At 38.8% G+C, this 21727-nt stretch overlaps 1 protein-coding gene across 14 annotated transcripts in view; it reads right to left on the reverse strand.

Moving 5' to 3' along the window:
- The window catches only part of LOC108557468 (fat-like cadherin-related tumor suppressor homolog), a 232146-nt gene that overhangs the window by 3523 nt on the left and 206896 nt on the right, over positions 1 to 21727 (reverse strand). For 6 of the 14 annotated variants that reach the window (XM_017913977.1, XM_017913978.1, XM_017913976.1 and 3 more), the window contains exons 6-21: positions 19800 to 20007; positions 15016 to 15077; positions 11637 to 11798; positions 9893 to 9997; positions 9265 to 9417; positions 7958 to 9205; positions 6398 to 7658; positions 6118 to 6342; positions 5952 to 6032; positions 4630 to 5067; positions 3856 to 4565; positions 3642 to 3786; positions 3426 to 3587; positions 3040 to 3357; positions 2014 to 2973; positions 14 to 1957 (exon numbers count right to left, since the gene is read on the reverse strand). In XM_017913977.1, coding sequence (XP_017769466.1) covers positions 14 to 1957; positions 2014 to 2973; positions 3040 to 3357; positions 3426 to 3587; positions 3642 to 3786; positions 3856 to 4565; positions 4630 to 5067; positions 5952 to 6032; positions 6118 to 6342; positions 6398 to 7658; positions 7958 to 9205; positions 9265 to 9417; positions 9893 to 9997; positions 11637 to 11798; positions 15016 to 15077; positions 19800 to 20007 — 8182 coding nt within the window. Of the gene's footprint in view, positions 1 to 13; positions 1958 to 2013; positions 2974 to 3039; positions 3358 to 3425; positions 3588 to 3641; positions 3787 to 3855; positions 4566 to 4629; positions 5068 to 5439; positions 5464 to 5951; positions 6033 to 6117; positions 6343 to 6397; positions 7659 to 7957; positions 9206 to 9264; positions 9418 to 9892; positions 9998 to 11636; positions 11799 to 15015; positions 15078 to 19799; positions 20008 to 21727 lie in introns of all 14 variants that reach the window. The other 8 variants (XM_017913988.1, XM_017913982.1, XM_017913981.1 and 5 more) reach the window with 4 other exon arrangements.

Raw genomic sequence — 21727 nt, forward strand, 5'->3', positions numbered from 1 at the left:
ACAAAATGCTTACCTTCTTTGCATATGCATTCCAATTTTTGCAGATGAGCAGCTGATACAAAGCTCGTGATTTCAGTTGATACGGGAACAATTTTATTTATGTTTAGGATGTAGTGATCCTGGCAAACGCCGTACATGCAGTACGAACTTGTACATTTTAAACGCACGATTTCTTCGACCACCAATTTTGTGCTTTCTTCCAATTCCTCAAGGTAATCATTCATCGCCTTCCTCAAGGTATCCGCCGTGTAATAACCGTTGTCAGGCTTCTTCACGGTGAACAGCACATCCAAATCCCTGCTAATTACTTGCCTCTTGGCCCGCAAGTTCATCAGGTCGTTATTGGATGGTTGGACGCTGATGATAATAACGTCCCTCAGTTTGGAATTCATCGCGTTGCGCACCGCTTTTACAAATCCTTTCCGGTGGCTGAGAACGAACGCCTCTGGGGTAACTTCGCGGAAGCGGATTGCAATCGAGTTTTCTAGCATATCATCAGATATAATTTCTACGTTGATTTTAACTATGATATGTGCATAGTATTTGCCGTCAGTGACAGACACGTTAAGCCTGTAATCACCTACATCCAATCTGGGTAAAGCGGTCAGAGTCCCGTCGGTACGATCGATTTTGAATAATTCGTGTGTGGGATAATTAATCCCTAAAGTGGGTGAAAGCGAGTATGTTAAAGTATCGTATTGGTCTTGATCATTAGCATGTACTTTTCCGATGATTCCACCAGGATACTCATCTAGGAACGAATTTATATTGACTTCCAGAGGTGTGATGATAGGTGGATATTGCGATTCTTCAATCACCTTTACCACGACCGACGTATCGGAATACAGTGGCGGAGTGCCGTTATCAAAAACCCGAATTTGAAGGACATACGTATCCTTGATCTTGTGATTGAATCGCGTGGCCGTCCGTAATACTCCGTCCTGCTCAAGTCGAAAAATGTTACCATCATTGCCAGAGCGAAAATCAAATGTATATGGACTGGTGTTGGGAGCAGTATCTGCGTCAGTAATCATGAACTTGATAATCGGGTATCCGATCGGCTTATCTTCTTGAATGATCGTGGTGTAATTCCGCTGCGAGAAGAGCGGCGGGTTGTCATTGGCATCGGATATTTCAATATTAACATTGATTTGCTCCGAAAGGGCGGATGGAACGCCGTGATCTTTGGCAACAACCTCCAGGACATAGGTGGAAATTGATTCGCGATCCAAGTAGTCCCCAACTGATATATAACCGTTGTCGGGATCAATGGAAAACTGTACATGTTTATCTCCTTTCGTTATGGAATACTCGATTCTACCGTTCTCCTCACTATCCAAATCCGTGGCTACGATTTGAAGAATCTTGTCTCCGATTTGTGCATCTTCTCGAATGCGTGCGCTGTACGAGTTCTGAGCAAATATCGGTGCATTGTCATTGGAATCGGTTACGGTGATGTTGACTGTGGCTATGTTGCTCAGAGGTGGACTTCCGCCGTCGATAGCCTGGATTGTGAGGAAATAGTCTTTCGCTCTTTCGTAATCCAATGTATCCCAAATCATAATCACACCAGTCCTATTATTGATAATAAATTTCTTATGCTCATTTCCACCAATAATGGAGTAATAAATATCCGCATTCACCCCAGTATCTTTGGAAGTTGCCAGGACGCGCACAACTTCTGTTCCGTTCGCGCTAATTTCTGGCACCACGGCGAAATAATATTTAGAAGCGAACTCGGGTGGATTATCGTTGATATCTTGAACGTTAATAACCAAGCTGGCAATTGTAGATAATCTAGGCGTGCCTTGATCTACAACTTGTACAGTTAAATTGTACATGGCCTTCAATTCTCGATCCAGCGGCTTTGCCAAAGTAACGATTCCGCTGTCGCTTTCAATTTTGAAGTGATTGTTAGAAGAGTCCAAAAAGGCATATTTTATTTTCCGATTTATTCCTGAAAATAATAAAATTATTAGAAAAATGCTATTAGATATGACATAAATTAATTACCTATATCAGCATCTGTTGCGTGGACTTTTGTAACTAGTGTGCCGACTTCTACATCCTCAGCCAAGCTGACGGAATAATACGGTAAAGAAAATTGTGGTGCATTGTCGTTCAAATCGGAAACCATCAATTCAATGCGTGAGGTGCATTCCCATTCGCTGTGTTCACGGTCTTGAACATGAGCTGTTAACAAGTACTTATTTTGGTTCTCTCTGTCCAAATTAGTGACTGTTTTCAAATAGCCTGTATCCTTGTCCAACGAGAAGTTTTCGCTACCGTCACCTGTTAGAATGTATCGCAACTTGGAGTTTTCTTGGTCGTCTATATCGTTAGCAAGAACGTTCAATACAAATGATCCTGGCATTATTCCTTCGGAAAGGACCTGCCTGTATCTGTACATTAAGCAGTAAGGTGGATTGTCGTTAGCATCGAGGATTGTTATAGCGACTTTGGTGGTGTCGGTAAACATTCCATCCGTAACAATAATGTCTAATTCATAACTGGAGACCGTTTCACGATCAAGTGGTTTGACGACGTAAACTTCACCGGTTTGCCTAATTTGGAATTGAGAGCTTGGATCGCCGGCGGTGATGTAATATTCAACGGGCGTGTTCAAATCCACATCAGCATCGGTCGTTTCCAAAGACAAAACAACTGTTCCTGGCAGGGCATCCTCGTTGACTGCGCTCTGATAGAACTTCTTTTTGAAGACCGACGGACTATCGTTGTAATCCTTCAGCCTTACGATGACTGTTGTCCTGGCCGAATGCTTGGGAGTGCCATTATCCGTGGCTATTATATTGAACTTGTACTCGGATTTGGATTCTTTATCCAGCGGAACAAGAGTTGTGATCCATCCGGTGAAAGCGTCCACCGCGAAAACGTTGATTGCCTCTCCAGAATCCGAGCCAAAGCTGTATCGAACTTCGCCGTTGCTACCCTGATCTTCGTCATGTGCAATTACTAGAAACAGAAGAATCGATTGAAGGTTTTCTATAGGAAAGGAAGTGGTGAGAGTAATCAAAGTACCTTTTAATATGGACGTTCCCTCGTTAACGTTCTCTGCAAGATTGAGGGTGTAGGGTGTGCTCTCAAAGTGGGGCGCGTGATCATTCTCGTCGAGTACTTGCAAAGTAATTTCATCGAGGGCCGTTAAGGGCGGGCTGGAATCAGTTTCGGCCAAGATGCCGATCAGATGGGAGACGCGTCGCTCGAAGTCCAGAGGACGTGCCAACGAGACCTGGCCCTGACCATCGACCGCGAACTCCGGATCCTCCTCCGAACCGGAAATGATCTTATAGCTCACGGACACGTTCGAAACCAACTTCAAACGAGTTATCACATTACCTATTCATTCAACCAACACAATTTATATAGAAAACGGTCTCAATAGGGGGAATTAAATTGAATGTTACCGGTTGGCGAATTTTCCGACACGAAAAACTTGTCGTCCTTGCGCTCGAAGATCGGGGGTCGATCTTTTGGTCCCATAATTAGGATGTTCACCGGGACGTCGGAATGCCTCTGAGGTTTCCCATTGTCAGTAGCTCTCACAAAGAATTGGAAGACTTGTCCCTCTGTAAGAAGATTATACTGAAAATCGGCATCGACAGAAACAACGAATAACGAACCGTATTTGCCAGCCTTCTGAACCAAGTTAATACTACCGGTGTTGGCATCGATTGCAAAAATATCGGTGACCCCGGAAGATTTTTCATCGTAAATACTATATTCCAATTTGGCGGATCGTCCTTCATCCGCATCAGTCGCTCTTACCTACAAAAGCGTATTTTTTTGTAATATTATAAAAAAAATAATGGCGATGAATAAGAATAAGAGGCTTACCCGTATGAAAGGAGTGCCGATATTATAATTCGATTGGATGCTACCCTTGTATTCGCGCAAATGGAACTTCGGAGAGTTATCATTTTCGTCCATGACTTTAACGCGCACGGTAAGGAAGCCGCTCCTGTCGCCACCATCTGATGCCATCACGGGAATCTCGTACATCTTTTGAGCTTCACGATCCAATCGAGTTCTAGTCGTAATCCTTCCAGAGACTTTGTCGATGTTGAATGATTCCAACAGAAGGTCCGAATGTATAGAGTAGTGGATGGCGCCGAACTCTCCAAAATCGGAGTCGGTTGCTTTCACCTCGACGACGAAGGTGTTTGGTGGTTTATTTTCCAAAATCTGTACATCCATGATTACATCTGGGAAAATTGGAGTGTGCAGATTAGCTGGAAGAAGCTCGACTTTGACTCGCGCAAAATTCGTGTAAACTCCATCGGAGACGGAAACGTTCAAAAGCATGGCTCGTTGTTCTCCAAAATTCGCCAAGTTTGTCAGAGTTATGACACCGGTATCAGGATCCATGGAGAAGGTTTGTTGCTCGTTGCCGGCTACAATAGTGTATCGTAGTTTCGTTTGATCCACCGAGTCCGGATCGCTTGCGCTTACTATAGTTACGAATTGGTCTCTCTTGGCATGGACGGATAGTCCGCAATGATACGAAGGCTGTTCGAATTTCGGTGGATTATCATTCATATCCAACACTAAAAGGGACGAAAAACGTTTAGAATATATTTTACAAACAATTACACTTTTAACTTCAGATACCTTGCAACCAAACGTGAGCGGTGCTATTCAAACTGGGAACTCCTTGATCCGTTGCTATTACAATAAAATGATGACTTTTGGCCGTTTCGTGATCCAAAGACTGTTTCAAATAGATGGTCCCCTCTGTCTCATCAATATGGAATAACTCCGTGCTATTCCCATTATCCTTCTTGATCGAGTAAATTATTTTCTGGTTTATGCCAGTATCGTTGTCATTAGCGATGACTGTGAGGATCGGTGTGCCGAACGGCGCTGCCTCGGAAATCGAAATGTTGTAGCTCTCCTGCGTAAATTCCGGCGGACAGTCGTTGACGTCCTGCAGGACGACGGAAACCGGAACTTCGGCGTGCACACCGGAAACGGAATCCGTGGCCCGGACGATGAGCTCGTAGTGTGGCTGCTCTTCGAAATCCAACTCGTCCACCACCGAGATGACACCTACATTATTTCCAACCAGATGATATACAAAACGTCCCCAAAATCAGCATACAAAGCAATTTGATGCGTTTGAGTAATTCAAAATAATACATCACGAATAAATCTCGTAATAAATAAATGTATATATATATTGTTTGTACAATAAGCGCTTGATTAAGACTGTGGAAGAATATCGGATAATTTGGTGCGATATAAAAAAAATGGATGAGATGTTTCTCGGGAGAAGTCGTGCAATATACAATAGAATATGATTAATACACCAATAAAAGAATTTCAAATGAAGTTGTTAAGATGGAGATATTAAGTAGAAAGCGTCGTGCAGTTTTAGAGAGTTCAAGCGATAGTTAATTCTTTCTACAAAGAGATACTCACAGGGACCATTGTTACTGTCGGGGGCTGTGGAAAGTCAAAATAGCTTTGTTTAGTGATTTTAAATAAATAAAACCAAACACAAAAATAATATTAAATTCTCATCTCTACCAATCACTACTAATTTCGGTCAATTCAAAGATCTTCAACTCTAAAAGGGGGGCAAGGGGCGGTATTTAATTTATCTGTATCTTGCTTCATCTTTAATTACGTAGTATTATATGTAATGTTAATAATAAAGAAATTTATTATTAATATTATTGTTATTATAAGTGATGATGAAGTTTAATTATTGGTATTAAAATAATTAAAGATGAAATCAAGCGAATTTTCTGCTTGTGTATTGTGTGTTTATAAAATACCATGCATATTGTACTCTGTTATAAATCCAACACCAAAATAATAAAAAGTAATAAGAGGTGGGTAGGTGGAAAAACACACGGGGTTAACAAAAAGTAAATAAATAAAAAGAAAACAATCAGGCATCAATCCAGGCCTGCGAAAACATGTAATACCTTTACTGGAAGTATTCGAGTTCGGTAAATAACTTAAGAAATCTTTGATAGTGGTAAACTGTTTAGGATTCGTGATATTGCCTGTCGTAAGAAAAACAAATGTAATGGATTTCACGTGTAAGTGTTTTTAGTGTAGTAGTCGCGCAATTGTCGTCAGTTTGCTTACCGGTGTTGAAGTCCAGTGCGAATTCTTCGAGTTCGTTGCCTTTGACGATGCTGTAAATGAGTTTACGGCCTAAAGGAGACTCGGCTTGCACGGACAGAGCCAATGGCGAATGCAGCTCGAAATTTTCCGGTATCGATTCCGAATAGAATTGCTTCTTGAATATCGGCATCGATCGATCGATAACTTTCACGTGCACCTTGACTTCCGTTCGGCAAGGTGTAATACCTGTAAATAAAATAAACATGAGCAATTGGTAATTTATAGTGACCGGAAATCGCACCTTTGTCGTAAGCGGCAATGAACAAATCGTATTCTCTGTTGTGGCCTTCGAGACTTTGCTTAATTTCAATATCTCCGCTCTCGCGTTGAACCTTAAAGAGTTCCCCGTGCCCTTTGATGAGCTCGTAACGCACTTCTCCGTTCTCCGCACTGTCCATATCTATAGCGTGCACCTTGTGAATGATGCTGCCCTTTTTATCGTCCACAGAAACTACTGCATAATAGGGGAGGTTTACAAACATCGGGCAGTTGTCATTGATGTCCATTACAGTCACATTAACAATCACGTGAGCGACACGGGGCTTCTCTCTGTCCGGCATCTGGCTTCTGGCCTCGATAATCAGCTCGTAATTGTCTTTGGTTTCTCTGTCGAACCGCAACCCGGTCGTCTGTATCACGCCCGAGGTTAAGCCCACTTTGAACATGTTCGTGGGGTTCAAGATACGAAACTCTAGATGCTCATTTAGCGCGCTGCCTAATACATTCACCACGCAAACCGTTGTGGGTTTTGTGGAGTTTTCGACAATGTTTCCTTCGTAGACGGGCTTCTGGAAGATGAGACCCGAGTTTTCGGACTGCTCCACACGGATGTATACTTTGGCAACGTTAGAGAACTTCCCATCGGAGACGCGCACTTGCAGCTTATGCATCGGCTTCATGTTGTCCGGATCGAGGACAGTTATTAGGCCTGTGCGGGAATCGATCCCGAATATTCTGAGCTTGTTCCCGTCGATTATGTCGTAACGTAGACTAGTGCTCTCTCGGCTGTCTGGGTCTGTCGCATTCAACTGGATGACGGCGACGCTTTTGTACGTAGGTAGTAGAAGCGTCACGTTGTACAAAGAATGAGAGAACTTGGGTGGACAGTCGTTGACGTCGGTGATGGTAATGTCTACCCTAGCCGTCGTCTCCGAGGACAGCTTAGGTTTACCCAGGTCCGACACTTGAACATGAAAAGAGAATTTGTCGACGGTTTCGTGGTCCAGTAGTCTTATGCTTCTTATTGCACCGGTATTGGCGTCGATATGGAAGTATTGGCGCGGTAAGATTTCAACAATATCGTAGTGCAATAGCGCGTTCACCTCCGAATCTGCGTCCACAGCTTTTATCACGAGAGGATCGCTCGAGTTTGTCAGGATTAAAGAGTTCACCGGAGCCGATTCGCTTATCGAGCCGGAATAAACCGCTTGCAGGAACTCCGGCGCGTTATCGTTCTTGTCTAATATGTGGACGATCACGTTACATTCCGCTGAAACACTCGCCTGCAAACAAAAACCAGTTCAAACACAAACTTCCCATAAATCCTAACCCACAGCCTTCCGGCACACCATTCACCTCATCCAACTATAAATTGAGATTATTCAACAGAAATAAAAGAAGTCTCAACTTCAACACCGTTTCTTATCGCAGATATGAAATAATTCTCCACGCGGCCTGACATTTATTTCATGTTCAATGAAAGCTAATACCGCTTTACATTCAACTTAATAAATGATTACTTCTTGCATGTAATTATAGTTAATTAAAAATATAAATCCATAGGGATTATGTAGAAACTTACCATATTAAGGACTTTGATAGTGAGATTGTAAAATTTAGTCAATTCATAATCCAATAATCTCTGGGTGATGATGACCCCAGTACTTGGACTAATGGCGAAAGTATCTCCGGTATTGCCATCGACAATTTCATATTGCAGCGAAGAAGTGCTGCGCACATTCAAATGAGCCACGTAACTGCCGAGCGGTCTGTCCTCATAAATTTCCGCTGCAATTTCCTTCTCGACGAACCTAGGTGGAGCATTGTCGGCCATGGTGAGCATAATGTGCGCTGGAACGCTCGAGGAGTGCGAAGGATGCCCGTGATCTGTGGCCTTTATGTACAGAGTGTATTCATTGGCCGTGGCCAGATCCAGTTCCCTGGCCACTTGGATTACACCCAAATTAGGATCTATGCTAAACACGTTCCCGACGTTTCCAGAAGTTATGGAATAGGTGACTCTGGCATTCTCGCCTTTATCGTGATCAACAGTGAACGCTCTCAAAACCGCGCTACCCACGGCTGCAGACTCGAACACTTTTCCAACCAAGATCTTCTCGGAGAATTGAGGCGTGTGGTCGTTCTGGTCGTGGACGATGATCAAGATCCTCGCGTAATTCCTCTTCGCTGGGGTGGCGCCATCGCGTACCATCACAGTAAGCAAATGCTCATCCAACGTTTCCCTATCCAAACTCTCCGCCAAAGTCACCGATCCGGATAGAGAGTCTACTTTGAAGATCTGCAGAGAGATCAAATTCCTAGCTGTATGAAGACTATAAAACAATTTTCCACCGCTATCGCGATCTGTGGCTATTAATTTCAATATTTCAGTGCCTGCAGCCACAGCTTCGGATATCTCCACTTTGTATAAAGGTTCCAGGAACCTGGGTCTATTGTCATTGATATCGATGACCGACACCTTCATTGTGGTGTACGCGGTGTGAGTCATATCAGTCACGCTTATATTGAGGACGTACACCTTCTGCGTTTCGTAATCCAGCTGCTTGGCCAACAGGATGTTTCCGTTGTCGCGGCCGATATAAAACTCGTTTCTGGGATCGCCGTCCACTATATCATACCACAAAGTATCATTGTCTGGATCGGATGCTTGCACAAGCGTGACCAAGAAGCCGATTTCGTCCTTCTCGGTGATTTCAGAGCTTTGCGGCTGTTTGATGATGGGTGGGTTCTTGGACTTAGGAGGAACGTCCACTACCAGGACTGAAACGCGGCAAATACTACTCCTTCCGCCTCCATCCGTAGCCCGCACCTAAACAACGTGAATCAATAGTATTAGATAAACCTACCAATGCATTTTTTTATATTTACATTCAGCTCGTACTCCTGTCCTGGTTCAAATCCTTTCTGAGCGAAAACCATTCCAGTTGAGTTGTGAATCTTGAACTTCGTCTTTCCCTTGCCGGATTTGATGCTGTATTGAATTTCACCATTAGGCCCCGCATCCCTGTCGTAAGCCAAGACCTAGTTGCAAAGTTGTAACAGTTTAATACGCGCACTAAATCACGAGATAAATGAGTTAATGATAATAAATAAATTAATTAAAACGACGAAAACAAACAAAAAAACAAACAAAAACCACCAGGTAAAATGGAATGCAATCGCATGCACACGTAACAGAATATAAATAAAATGAGAGAAAAACGAAACACATGCATCTTATACGACTTGAATTGAATTGTAAAAGGGATGCGTTAAAATGGCATGCAGAATGTATTTATTAATGGAATGTATTTGCTAGGATGAATAAGATCGTGCTAGTTCTTTCTATCCTGCAGATGCTTCCTCCCCAGGAACAGCAAGAGAACAAGTACGAGCAGCTCTCGTATGCTTGATGTTGTTGTTATTGCTATTATTATTATTATGTTTGCTTCTAGCATCGCAGCTGGATGATATTTGCCTGTATTCTTTTGCTTAGCAATTCATCATTCCCGCTTACCCGCAGAACCCGGTCAAGTCCTGCGACGTCGTCAGGACCGAACAACTCCCATGAATCATCATCCGTCGCGGCGTCCGCGCCGTCGAAATCGTCCGGAGCGTCGTTCTAAATTATGTAATACACTGTCAGTATAATATATTATACACGACGTGGAAACGTATATATATATTTGTTTATTTTCTTTTTACTGTTATTATAATGGACTCTGCCATCATCTGGTAGCCCGCACTTTCATCGCCTTAGGGGAGCGATTCTAAATGTACATTTCTTCTTTACACATTCGCAATTTCGCTCAAAATGAAGAAAAAAACGAAACATAACTGTGAATAAGGTGTAAATCGTGTGAACGTGAAATCTTACAGTCAAAGTGGATGGTCCATTCATGCTTTTGCAACACTTAACAAAACAAAACTAAATAAGAAAAATAAAACAATACACGCAAGGGAAAATCTCTTTGTGCATTTATTTACAAACAGGGATGACTGTACGATGAAAGAACATTATTATTTTATTAATGTTTCAATCAAACCACATTACTATATATACAACTTTAACTCATTACAAATTAATTAAATTCTTAAAGAAAATCATATTTTTACTGTTAAATAATTTAATTTTAATACAAAAAGTTTATGATATTTTGTCTTTCTATTATTTTTTGTTATATAATGTAAAATTATATTCATAGACTGAAATGCATCATAAAAATGCAAAAATATAACAAATGGAATTTTAATCCTAGAGAGGATTAATTATTGCGCCTTCGTCCGGAAGGTGTAAAAATCCAGTTCACGTTTGATGCAATTTCTCGGAGCGTGGCATTAATTCTGATTAAGTCTTCGTGAAAAAGTGTAGATCTAATCCACAAGTGTGAGCATGTCGTGAATATATAATGCACGCAGATGATGAAATCAAGTATAAAGTAAGAAGGACAAATACTAGGTGTCCATATTTATTCATCTCAGACGGTAACTGTATATACCAAATTAATTAACTAACAATTAGTTATGTGATTGTGTTTGATATCAATATTGATTGGTTACTTTTAAATGCACCCATCGTTGCTTAACGACATGTTATTATGAAAACCGTTTAGAATGGTCACCTATATAAGCTGGTAAATGTTGTTTAACTTTAGAAAATTGTGAAAGCTCAAGTCGCCTTCCGGCGATTTAGAATTGAATTCAAGGTATGTAAAATACTGATGTTGTTTTCAATATTTGATTGAACAATAGGTAAATGAAGTAACGTTGTAACGTTCGAGATACGTTAGGTAAATAGGGAGAATTGATTCAGAATTCGCGATGGCAATTCCATTTTCCGTGAGCTCGCAGCGGAAAAGCCTCAAATTGCGAACGGATTGTTTTCGTAGGCGTTGAATTGGACTTTACGAGTTCGGGCAAACTGTATTATCCTTCGATTTTAAATATATGGCAGGTGTGCAAATCATGTGCGACTTCCGCTCGGGGCGCTTTCTGCATGCGCCCTTTCGTCCGTGGACACTGGAAACTCGAATGTAATTCTCAGATGCAAATGCGACGTGTCCCCAGCAAAATAAATCGCTTTAATAGGAAACTACGTTTCCAGTTTGCTCGCATTTGCATGTGTCATGTGCAATGGAGATCAGTAAACGGAGCAGTTTGCTCTCCGACTTCATCCTCTGAATCTCCCTCTCTCTCTATCCGACTCTTAATTTATCCCGGGAGCAAAAATAAATGGACCTCGAGGTTGGTTATTAGCTTACCTGGAAGATATGTCTGTCGTCGCCTTCGGAAGCAGTGGCCGGAATCTGGACCTTGTAGAAGCTCTGCTCAAACTCTGGTGCATTATCGTTGATGTCCTCCACTCTAACAACGACACGCGTCGTCGACGACAAAGGCGGATTCCCATTATCCGAAATTTGCACCTGAAATCAATCATCACGATCATCAAATACAATTTCCATATAACTAAGCTTAATACAGCGACAATTCAAAGGAAACGTGGAGTAGAAAAAAATATAACGTCGTCTGCATCGCGAATCCTCTTAACTTCTATAGCATCTAAAGCCCTTTTGCGACGCAAAGATATTCTCCTCTCTATTCTATTTTTTGAGCTTTGTATGACGACGTACTTATTTTAAAGTTTCCTTCCCAATTTTAAAATCAACTCAGGTTTCGCCCTTTGTACCAAGGTATTTACTAGCTGCAGCTTTTCTGGAACGCTATATTTACCGCACGAATGAAATTAGGCCTTTGAAATTTCCCAGTCTTCTCTATTTTGATCATTAACTTTTTTTACCTCTCTCCGTTGTAAGCCCCTCGGATGTAATAGGGAGAAAAGAGTATTATGCATTATGGGGAAATGCACATAGGAAATGATCCTATAGGTAGATTACCTTTAATTACTTCATTTATTACATGAACGCTCTTTTAATACTAATCTCTAATTAAACAGCATTAATTTTAATAGAAACGTATTTAATATCTGATCACAAGAAATATTATTTTTCAATTACATATAATGGAAATATGACTTCTGTTTACAAATATTACGTAATTTATTGATTTTACATTTAAAATAATACAAACAAATTGTTGGTACAGTCAAATATTTATACCTACATTTATATGTTTAAATGTGTTTCTGCAAACATCATACAAAAGTTATTATATCAACTTTTATAATTTAAAATTATACCAATTATTACATAATAAGAGTTCTAATGTGAAGTGTATATATCATATAATTTATTGTTACAGCTTAAGAAAGGATTACAGCGTTGATTACTATAGTTCTGTAAGAAAGTGGAAAACAAGTCGACGAAAGTAATTGAAAAATCAGGAGGACAAGTCGAAGGCGGTTTCTGCAAGGACGTTGTTTCCCGAAGTTGGGATTTGGAATTACATAACATGCCGATAACTTAAAAAAGGATCATCGTTTACGGAGATACGCCTTTAACAGGTCGTTGGACAGTTCTTACTTATCCTCAGAAAGCGGTGCAGTATTTGTAAAAGAAATAGTTGGAATGGAGATATTCTGTAAACCGATGGAAAGGGGAATAGAGAGTAGACAGAGAGAGGATCGATGGTGAAAATTGGGAATTGATCGTGCGGCAGGCGCGTCGTTTAAAAAAGTTTATTACGTGCGAAGTGAGAGATGGAAAAATGGAATTCGTATTCATATACAGCGAGGTTGGAAAAGTTGCTGGAATTTTTTCCCCATGCACAGGATACACGGAGTGTGTGGTGCAGTTGATTTTAGAATAAATCGCCCACGAGTTTTCATATCAAGTTATAAATTTCAGCGACACATTGGTCCTGGTGAAAGCACATAAATCTGTGTTCCTGAAACGGAGGACAATTCAATTTCGTGAGCCTATTTCCTTCAGGCCTTGATTTCACTCAATTATTTCGTTGAACTAAATAGCTCAACTTTGTTAAATTGATTTCGAGAAGATAGTTGTCAAATGTTTGATACATTTAACATAAATTGTGGTGCAAATACTCCTTGTTCAATTTGGAACGATCGAAATCTATTACAACTGAATAGTTAAAATATTTTCGATCAGATTGATTAATTAAGTTTACAACTACAAGATTCTTTACTAAACATCGTGTTTTATTTAACTAAGATGTGTACTTATACATCTTAGTTATAGACCAAAGTTTTAGTAAAATTAATTAATATTATTTAAAAAAAAAACGGAAATAATATAAATGTATGCAATAGTAGCAATAGTTGTGTGAGTTCAGTCTTTAACCTTTAGTTGGATCTATCCTATTTCCGTTATAAACTATAACATAATATGTATTTTTAGTTATTATTAGATTTTATGCAAAGCTTTATCCATGCAGCAAAGGAAAAAAATAGATTGCGTATATGGAAGGCAAGGAGGAATAATGTGTGCTGGGGGAGGATTTCCTCCGCTGAAACGTGATTAATTAAAAGGGAAACGCTATCTGCCTGCTAAATGGGGTACCGATAATGAATATTAAGTGCTAGACTAAGCCCGAAAGAGAGGAAAATATTTATTTAGCAGAAATTTCCAGGTGGAATAAATTTGAGCTGCTTTTGATCCGTCCGAAAAGTTGCGACAATAAATCATCAGGCTTCGAATTCTTCCGCCGAAGTTCCAAAGCCCACCCCGTAATAATAAGTTGACATACACATACAAAAAAGAGGAAAATAACAGGAGCAGAAGGAAACTGCTTCGAAGTGTTGCGTGTGTCCACCGAAGAAAAATAGAAGTATAAAACTTTTAGTTTCACCTTTGCCAGAGCAGCAGAAGCACGCGACGTCGAATACCCAAAGTATCGGGTTACGTAACGTTTGTTCTTCGGACCATGTACCAGTTGTACAAGGTTTCTCATTGCTTTTTTATGTGCAGCAAATTGGATTTATGGGTCACGCGAAACTAAAAAATATCCTCCAGTTTTTACGGCAACGAATGTAGTTCCCGCGAAGAAAAAAAAGGGAAAGAATGGGCACCTAAAATGGCATTCAAATTGGTTTCAGCACGCTCTGCGCAATTCGCAATACACGTTTTCTGTAGCTCTTAATTCGTGGCAAACTGCTGCCTTCACATACAGTTTATTAGTTCGTTTCTTTCCCGGTGAAATTGCTGTAATTTGATTTGCTGCGAAACAGGCTTTGAGGTGGTTTGAGGGATTAATTTGCAAGTTGTTGATTTAAATAATTATGGTGGAACCCCCGTGGAAATTGATATTGATTACTAATTAGTGAGCGGCTAACTTAGAAGGGGCATTATCCCATCTTGTTAAGTGCTTGCAAATTTCCCGGGGCCATCCAAAAACTTGAGGGTCAGTCGCACAACTTGAGCGAAAAGTGAATTCACAATGAATTTGAGAGAAGAGAGAAAAAAAAGTCGATGCATGCGTAATATGTATTTACGGCGGGGATAAAATCAATGGGCGAAACCTTAAAAGATATTTATGAAGGTTCCGGCTTTAAAGGCGAGCCAACGACCCTTTCTACTTTGCCGCGGTAATGCTTTTCCCCGGGCGTACAAACCCTTTGACTGGAAGCCGCAAAACTTTTCAGCAGCAAAAGGAGAAATATCTAAGTGGTGAACAGAGAAAATAAAAGCGTAACTGAGAAGAAGAAGAAGTGGTACCACTCACCTCGAGGATGTGTTCCTCCTGCGTTTCCCTGTCCAATTTCCGGGTCGTCGTCGTGATATTGCCTGAAAACAGGATTAGAAGGAAACTCATTAATTACACAATAAAATGAATAAAGCACGAGCATTCCGAGTGGTCGCAGCTTAATTGCCCGAAGTGAGTTCGCAAGAGATGTTGTAATACATAAAACCGCAAAGAATGAAACAAAAAAAAAAAAAGAAATGTTTGCAACGAAAACAAAAATACGTCGGCAACACAAAGCCGCTGCAGGAGCTTAAAACTTTTGTTTCATTTTATTAAGGGTCCCGGTGGTAACAAAAATAATAATAATAATAAAAGCAACAAAATAAAAAATACATATATATCTAGAGAAGAGAATTGGGGGGGGGGAGAGTTTACAAAAACATAAAAGTGCAATGAAAAAATATGAGAGTAAAATAAAAACGAGTTGAACTAAATCCCATCAATTGTTGGGGAAGACACACATCGATTGGGTATAGTGAAGGATGCTGTGCTAGAAGGATACGGGGTGCAATAAGGGAGAGAAACTTTTGGCACTCGAAAACTTGATTTTCGATTGAAAAGTCGAGGTTGCTTGAAGGGTGGAATTGGTCGCGTATTAAAAAGTGCTGAATGGGAAATAAGGGAGCATCGAAACAAACGCAATTCCGACGTTTAAGGATTCCTGCAGATCTACGTTTATTTTACAGATCGAAAAGTTTCTAAAACGAAATATTTTTTTATTAACTCCTTGAGCTTTTCATGGATTTTTATTTAATTTAATTTCATTATTTGCCTATTTTTAAATGTACAATACGTTACGTTACGTCACGTAATGATGTAAAAATAAAAATGTTTTTAAGTATTTTTTTTTTGTGTGTTTCCATTAAATTAAGCAATGACAGAGTAAAAACCATTTTCATAATATATATTCTCAAAATACTAGAAAAATTGATGACAGAGGGGACGGTATGTTTTCTACATATACCGATTCTTCAGGGGGTCTTATTATTACTACTAATAAGAGACGGTATCTTTTGGTATATTCTAAAAACTCAAGAAACCAGAGTTGGTTTGTGGGTTTCTTTAAAGCTATGACTTTTTTCCATTCTGTTGCCGTCGTTTAAGCACAGAGCAAATGGAGAATTACCTCTTTTTACTTTAGTTTTTCATTCACAAATCCCCAGACCTGGCTCCAAGTGAGCGGTTTGAGAGGCGGCGGCGGCAGCGGCGACGGCGCATTAATTTATTCAATTCCAAATGCTCGGTGCAGCCGGAGAAGAATTAAAGCCGCGCGACGAGAAGGAGGTGGATTTTGCCTGCAATTTTTCGCAATTTAATTCGGGGAGCGGGAGATTTAAATGAACAAGTTTTAATTGCCCCGCCGGCAACGGCTAACGCAAACAAATCGCCGCAGCTCCATCATCATCCCAGTTTTGGCCTCTTTTCCAAAAGTCAGAGTCTTCTTTGCCTGTTCATCCACACCTCCAAAAAGACATCCACAAAAAGAAATATTAGTTCATCATAGCTTTTGTAGTTCTCTTTATCCACATCATCCAATAATGAAAATATAAACCTTATATTTATTGGTTTAATTATCTAAAATTTAATATCTTTTATAATTCAACGCATTGTAAGTTTAATCACGAATAGGTAAATGTAATTGGTTTAGGTTAATTAGATTTCAGAGAAGGCATCAATTCGTACGCGGATATAGTAATATGATGATCCCGTCTACAGACGCATGTCACTTCTCCAGCTTCAATTCCCGGAGTCGAGCTCCATTCATATTAAATACCATATGTGTATGAGAGAATCAACGACATTAATATTTGATTTTCGATTCCGGGGTCTTTTGCTGCTCATGCATACTTAACGCGTTCCGTTTGTGCTTGTCGTTCTTGCATTTGTATTTTTGTTTTTCACGTGCGATGAAATAAAACCTGAAAGGTATCGGATCTGAATTATTCGTACGTATCAGACGGGACGACTTCGATATACCTATTTTGTTATCGAACTCAATTCCAAACAATATTATCTTGGGACAACAGCTATACATAACTTTTATGAAAGGTCCACAGCAGTTGTATAATCAGAATTATAAAACGTAACAATACAAAACAAATATTGTAGAAAATTGAGGGAATTCCAATTTAAATTGTACTAAAACAAATAACAAAAGATTCCAATATTGTCTTCCTTTCTGCTTTGTATACCTTACAACCCTAATATTACTCGTACCTTCAAATACTCAGTTCATCATTTTAATTGTTTTCCTTAAAACATACCCAATTTCGTAATTATTTCATAAATATAGATTACGTTTACTTTAAAAATAAAAAATATTATCTTTTAAAGCCTCTTTATAATGCATAATATATGAATTTAAAAATATATAATTCTCATTGAGACAGGTTGAAAACGATATAATTGTATTCTTTGTAAGCCTCTTAATAATAAATAATATATGAATTAAATTTCGCATTCTTTATTTTTGTTTTGGGACATATGGAAATCAATATTGTTTTATTTTAAATTTTTAAATTAATCTTCTGAAAGACGTTGAAAAAGATCGAAATCGATATATTGTTGTTTTATTTAAAATCTTCTTAATATTGCATGAATTTGGGAAGTAAAATGTAAGGATGCGAGATGAAAAATGCAAATGGTTGAAGAGGAAAATGCTGTTAGTACTGTTTGAATTAAGCAAATGCAATTAGCGTCAGTTTTCTGTGTTTACTATATATATATACGCATTTTTCCCGTCTGTGCTTCAGTGATGTCGTTTTAAATGATTCAGGGTTGGAAAACGTAATTTCCTCTTGAACGAGGAAGACAGAAATGCGGAGGGGTTGGAGAATTAGAGTGAGAGAGAAAGAGAGCGACCTGACGTAATAACTGCATTTCTGTTAAATACCTAAAAGTGCATCCCCAGGCATGTAGCACAAAAATGCAATTTAATAATATAATGGAAGCAATTACGCGGAGCGTAGGAATGCCGTCATCATCATCATCATCATCATAATCATCAACAACGCGACGAGAGAAAGAGATGTGCCGCACTTGAAACTTTTGATTTATTAATACCTCCCTTTCTCCTATGAATTATTACATAAACAATCGGGGTGAAAACGCGGCGCGAAATTCGCGTGCGTGCGATATCTCCGTCCCTTCTTTTATATATTTTTTTTTTCTCTCTCTCACTCTCTCTTCTCACTTCCCGTTCATCCCTTCTTCACCAATTCAACTCACTAAGTAGAAAGCAGGAAATCTTTTTAATCAATCTCACAGAGAGAACCCAGACAGTTCCCATTTGGCTTTTAATTTATCAACCCGCAAAATATTACGACTTACTCTCTCTATAAATACATATATATTTCACCCATTCCAACGCAACCCTCGCAATCTCAGTTTGCGCGATTTTAATTCAATCCTTCACGACGTCGTTCGGAAATTATATGTGTACGAAACGATAGGAAAAACAGCCGGAGGGAAGGAAATTGGAAAAAGCTCGACTCGAATGCACAAATAATTATTGCATCGGATATATATTTTCTCTCTCTCTCTCTCAAAAAGAACAAAAAAAAATTGGATTTCGAGCAAAATAAACAGCGTCTGCATGTTGGAAACAATTAATTTAAACTTTCTCGTCGAGTGGAAAACCGCAACGACTCGATCGATGGGGTAAATTGAACGGAGGTTTTTGGCGCTAAATACAAATGGAGGCATTACCTTTTTTCATTTTACTTTTATTATTGTATTATTTGGGTGGATACGTTTCGCGGCGAGTTTTGCTTTGGATATATTGGGAGATTATCGCGGGACGCTACGTGGAACCACTTATCGTCCTTGGAAACGATCCTCGCGCACTGAGTAAAGCCATTACGGCACCAGGAGACAGCTGCAGGAGCCATTCAAACCATATCCATTCCAAAGAGGGATTTTTCATTTCTTATTTAAGAGCAGGCGGGAAAAGGAGAAGGCGAATGCTCCAAGAAAACACACTTTTATACAAGCTCGGGAAAAAGGGGGAAATACTCCAGAGGCCAAATGTATATACATATAACGAGTATATATATTTTCGAGAGTTAAGACGTTATGATGTGTAAGTTAATCGCTGAACAAATTCTGAAGGGTCTAAAATCGCGCATAAAGAAAATAAACATTTTTTTTAACTCCCATTGCTACGTTGAGTGTAAAAACCTAATATAAAGTGAATTATGTAAAGTATCTGTATCGTAACCAAAGCGAGTTTCTTTTTAGGAAAAAATATTGCAGTATATAAAAATATACAATTTTCATAACACTCAAATTTTAATATTCCAAATATCTTGTAATTTAATAGCTTACATTTATTTTGCTTCAGTTCATATTCGAATATTAATGAAAAATAATATTTTTAAATGAAATACGGAAATAATCTCTTAAAGATAGAAAAGCAATCATTTCAATCAAGAATATGGAACAATTTTAGAATTTTGGGTTAAAGTTTTTTCATTTCTTTCAAAAAAAGATGTCAAAATTAAAATAATAATTAGATTAATTGTTTTTCAATATTGAAGATTTTGAAAGTATGTGTAAGTTATAAAATTGTAACTTGGAAAGATTGGATAAGGAAAATTACAGAGAGGTAGTTATAATGGATGAGCTGATAGATGAAAATGGTTATATAACACAAAATAAGGGTATTTGAAAAATGATACATGGGCATTAGAGCATTAATCTGGACCGTCCGAAAATGGTTGTAATTTTTCAATGTAATGTATTTGGACCATGCGGACACTCACCGGTGGAAGGATTGATGGCAAAGAAACCCTCCTGATTGCCAGAAACTATCTTGTAAGTGATTCTCTGGCCTGGATCGCGATCCCTATCGGTTGCACTTATTTGCAGGACGACACGCCCAGCAGGACTCTCCTCCGGAACACTGGGATAATACACAGCTTCGTCGCTTAATGGTACGTTATCGTTCTCGTTCAGGACCTTAATGTAAATCTGAAATCAATAAGCAAACATATATGAAGATCGCTGGATAAGCGAATTATGGGAGGACATCAAAAATAAAGAGGAAAGCAATTGATTTGCGAACGCTTCTCATTGTTCGCTTACTTATTTTTTTTTTCGTTTTATTCTCTCCTCTTTTCCAGCGCTTTTTCCTTCCACCGAAACGGATTTCTATATTCAATTCATACCAAGGACGTCGTCCGTTATTGCACTAGGAAATTACATCCTTTTGTTACCTCTGCTTTGCGCGGAAAAGAGGAGAGGAAGTCTGCCAGTGAACTTTATTACTCTACTCCGGGATTTTCCCAGACCGGATTTATATAATTTTAATGCGAACTCGGAGCTCGGGAGAAGGAATAAGAAAACCGCGCCGCGCCTCAGGATTCTCAAAACGAAAATCATTTTTATCGAGGAACATATGGGAGTTAAATTGCAGCAATCATCATCACCGTTGGAGCTGTGTGTACCGGCGATTCCAGCGCGTTTATTCTTTCAATTCTTCGGATACAAATGTGAGCCCATTACGCAAGATTCCCCGGCTGAATGTCGGAGCGTTTAGAAGGGATTTAAGGATTGTTAAACGTGGCGTGTTAAAGTAGATTCAGTCACGACGATTCCTCCTCCCTTTTTCTTTTCATTTCTTCGTTCCACCTTTTTTCCTTCTCTTGCTGTCGACCTTCTTTTCGTTGTTGCTGCTGTTGCTGTTGTTGTAATTACACTAATGCCGCCGACTACAAAGAGAGCAACAACAACAAGAATAAAAAAGCAGAAGGAAGCGGAAAAATAATCGAGGTAGGAAAAAATATATATATATACCGAAAGCCTTGTGCTCAAAGTTAATTACGTCGGACACTAATGAACGGAATTTAATGTTCTCGACTTTTAATTTATTTTGTATACAAAACCATTTTTTTTGCTTTCCACTTTTCTTTCTTCTTTTCTACCCTTAACTAACTACAATCTTAAGATCTGCTTTTAAATATGCGATTCGGTCCGAGCGATAAACTCGACAGAAAAACTTTCATTGTCACGCAACTAAAATTGCAATCATTTCATTATCCACTAATTTCAAGTGCCCTAATTAAAAATTTGCATATACCTCAACTTACTATGAAATTTCATGAAATATTTAACAGTTGAAAAATCTAATAGCAAAAAGTTTTGAATTTAATCCCAATGGGATTAAATATAATTATGAAAATTATTTTCAACATAATTTCAAAGCATCTCATAACATATTAATGTGGAAAGGCTAAAATAAAGTAATATTTAATTCAATCGATTCAAGCTTATTTAATTTTAATCCCATTAGGATTAAATATGATTAAAAATAATACATTTTAAGCATCTTTATAAATTAATTTTGAAAGCCTATAATAAGATAATAATCAATGAGTTAATTCAAACGATTCGTTGTATAAAGCTTACGTAACGTACATAGTTTGAATAAACAGAAAATTGCCATTTATCTTCGCGGATTAAAACCAAGCGCAACATAAATATGACTGCTAAATCGCGAATTAATCTACGTAAATTAGCATCTACCTGTTCCTATTTTCACATTTAATACTATGTACACATTTGTAAAACGCTTATCCTTTAAGTGGTTTTCAATGATTTAACTTCAATACAATTTCAATTCATTAATTCAATATTATTTCATGTAAAATATAAGTCTGTAATTTAGATTAACTTTCTTTTTATTTATATA

Source organism: Nicrophorus vespilloides, unplaced genomic scaffold (genome assembly GCF_001412225.1).
Source record: "Nicrophorus vespilloides isolate i.1.1-1 unplaced genomic scaffold, Nicve_v1.0, whole genome shotgun sequence".
NCBI classification, from domain to species: domain Eukaryota; kingdom Metazoa; phylum Arthropoda; class Insecta; order Coleoptera; family Silphidae; genus Nicrophorus; species Nicrophorus vespilloides.